Consider the following 3,160-nt stretch of genomic DNA (forward strand, 5'->3'; position numbering starts at 1 on the left):
AAGAATGTATGTTTTTCTCTATAATTACAATTACATTACCATCATTTTGATTCATTGATATTTTAATTATTTTTTATATAATAGTTGAGAAATCATTTCATATTCTCAACCTTTTTACCATTCTCATATGAATATATATATAACTTGGGCAATAAATCAAAACATGGTTGTATAATTTGATAAAATAAATCCACTTGGTTGCATATTTTGGTGAAGATGTGTAAGTTTTTTTGCTTAGAACAAGTCATTAACCCTTTTAGTCTTTTAGTCAATTCAAGTTTCTTGAATGGACTAATTGTGCACCAATCTCTGCAAGATACCATCACAAGAGTTCATTAAGAGCTTCTTTGGTATCCCAATCAACATGGTTCCGAGTAAGAAGAGTCACAAATACAATATAATTGTTCTATTTAAAATCCAAATGTAATATTGATCCAATATAAATGTCTAAGACAAATGTAATGAGGTTTAAAATTCAAATCAAAACACACACACACACACATGACACAACATGCTATATTTCTATACAAACTAAATCCACAAGTATTGAAAAGATTGTAACTTCTCCTCACACTGATGCCTGAACAAAACTGAGACAAGCCGCACCTTCACCATAATATTCAATTGCTTCCAATTTCTGGTCTACTTGCCATTACTTGTACTCAATCCATACTGCAAAAACAACCAAATTAATTTCATAATAATGTAAATATTAATCTATGTATTTAGTATTTTGAATTAGCAAAGTACCTTTTCTCTCATGCGTGAACTCCATATGTCAGAATGAAAAGCTTTACCATCACCACTAACTGAGACTGGTGTTTGGGTAGATTTTGGGTTCAACAGAGGCTCCCAAGCTTTCCCTCTCACATCAGGATCTCTTTCAATGTCATCTTCATCATATTTCATCTGTGAATTCACCAGTGATCGCAAAACTACAGCAAGCAGCAGACATACAGCCTGTAAAATTCCAAACTCAATTTGTAAGTTCTATATGTTGATTCATTATCAAGAAAAGTGATCAATGTTGGATGAAGAAACTTACCTGAATTACAACAATGGTGATGCCAACCCATTTACAAAAGTCCATATTTGCTTCAATAAATTCTCGAATACTATCAATTTCTCCTGTTTGATCCGAGGGCAGATCCTAACAAATTTTGTGGTTAGTTTAGTAATTTTGTAGCGACATATGTATAAATTTGTAAGTGATTCATCAGAGTATTATACCCTTTCCCAATGATGGTCAAGTGCAATGAACAGAATGAAAGCCACCTCCAGTAGGATGAATATGATTTTCAGAAGAGAATACTGCAATTATTTATTTAAGGAAACAATGATCAACATTAGGCATATTGATTACATAAATTGTAATCATTTTCTACTTGTTAAATAAAATATTGTTCCAAGTTTCCAAAGATGAATCGGATTCAAAAACATAAGCTTTTATGGTCATGTTTCTCTGTAATCCTTGTTTGATGTGTCATTGAGATGAAGATTATGGGAAAAGAAAACATATATAAATTTGAGAGTAAAAAAGACATGAAAAGGATACGAAACATAGGCAACATCCATTAATAGCTTCAGCTGCAATATGACCTGTGCAAGAGATGCAGCATAGCGTAACACCCAGTCCCATAAATGCATATATGAACCTGCCATGGAAATGGCACCAGATGATCAACAATTTAACATGTGAATTGATGTTCTACTCAGACCCACGCCTAAATAAAACAGAAATCCCTCTATTTTCATTATGTTTAATTTGTTCGGAAGCCAAACTAGTGAATTTGAAACAGATGTAATTCACAATTCATCACCGATAAACGATCAGATTGATACAAACAAATCAAATTTAATATAAGTACTTGTAATAAATACATTAAGAATGAGAATTCCTACATTTATAACATCTAAATTTCAGGAAAGTACTTGTTGAAGATTAGAAATTACCACGGCGAAGGCCTGGAGCTGTCATCGACTTTTATCCGTTCGTTAGTACCACTGATCATGCCAGAGACAGAATTAAGATGAATCACTTGCTCTGAAACCCTAGCAGTGTTGTAAACCGTTGAAACAGTATCAGAAGAATCCGGCGAACGAGCTGAAGGTGGAAGGGGAGGGATTGGCAAATGATTGTTCCACTGGTTTAACATATAAGCAGAGTATAGAATAATCGAAATTCCAACAAATAATTGGAATTGATTGAGGAATTTGAGAATGAATGCAAGACATGTATGGCAACATGTCCTTCTCATTTCTTCGTTAAAGCCTGGAACAGTAAGTTGATTTCGCTGAGAATTTGTGAGACTTCAAAACCCTAACATCTACTTCTGCAGTATTGCTTTACTCATCAACATTCAACCATCTCTTGACTTTTCTTCTTGGCAGTTCTCAATAATTAAAAAAAAAAAACAATTATTAAATATAAATAATACGTATAAATTGATGAGAATAAAAGATACGAATTGTCCATGTTAAGTATTGATCGACAATTCGACACACGACACAAGAGTTAATAAAAGATACGAATTGTCCGTGTCAATAGTCCATTAATCTAATACACGTTGTTGTGTTTGGCGCGTCACAGCTAGCTGATAAACTAACTTATTTTTTGAGTTTTTTTATGTTGTTCGTGTGTAAGCCAAAAAGTAGCTTATAAGCTAACTTTTTGAAAAGCTACCTATACTGGCTTTTTAAGATCTTTTTAAAAATTTTCCAAATACACCCATTAATTAATTATAGAAACACATAATCTTACATGTCTTTTTATGTAATTTTATATATTTCAGCTAATTTTACCAAACGTTATTTTTTATCAGCTAGCTTTTCAGCTATCAACTAGTTTTTTTATTTAACAACTAGCTTTTCAGCTAACAGCTAGCTTTTCAGCTAGTACGCCAAACATAGCCATAATTAAAAATATGTGCTATTAATTTTTTTATAATGAACACTATAAAGTTATTATAATAAAATAATATAAATCAAGTTTCTATAAAACTAATAAATAGAGGGATTGTTTTTGAAAATTTGAAAAAAATAAGAAAAAATTATTAATATAACAAAATGACAACAAATACTAACAAATACTAAATAGTTTGTTATATATGTTATTTATTTTTTTAATTGTATTTAATAGTTTATTACTCTTTTAAGTTAT

General features: G+C 31.0%; 1 protein-coding gene across 1 annotated transcript; it reads right to left on the reverse strand.

Moving 5' to 3' along the window:
- Positions 1-401: 401 nt before the first annotated feature.
- On the reverse strand, positions 402-2,380 carry LOC145128466 (Tetraspanin family protein). Its single transcript, XM_079063254.1, has 6 exons — positions 1,954-2,380; positions 1,556-1,655; positions 1,231-1,311; positions 1,046-1,150; positions 751-960; positions 402-672 (listed from the first exon to the last, which is right to left on the reverse strand). Exons 1-6 carry the CDS (start codon positions 2,256-2,258, stop codon positions 643-645), a joined length of 831 nt encoding a protein of 276 aa, XP_078919380.1. The 5' UTR covers positions 2,259-2,380; the 3' UTR covers positions 402-642.
- Positions 2,381-3,160: the final 780 nt, after the last annotated feature.

This window comes from Lactuca virosa, chromosome 8 (genome assembly GCF_052849685.1).
Source record: "Lactuca virosa cultivar CGN04683 chromosome 8, Lactuca_virosa_CGN04683_v6, whole genome shotgun sequence".
Lineage (NCBI taxonomy): Eukaryota > Viridiplantae > Streptophyta > Magnoliopsida > Asterales > Asteraceae > Lactuca > Lactuca virosa.

Bases quoted from the DNA above. Each gene is read 5' to 3' on its own strand.
- LOC145128466 (XM_079063254.1), bottom strand. From the start codon at position 2,258: ATGAGAAGGACATGTTGCCATACATGTCTTGCATTCATTCTCAAATTC. The intron at 1,656-1,953 runs GTAATTTCTAAT...TTTCCATGGCAG, and splicing joins AGCTCCAGGCCTTCGCCGTG to GTTCATATATGCATTTATGG. The intron at 1,312-1,555 runs GTATCCTTTTCA...AAATAATTGCAG, and splicing joins ATGGATGTTGCCTATGTTTC to TATTCTCTTCTGAAAATCAT.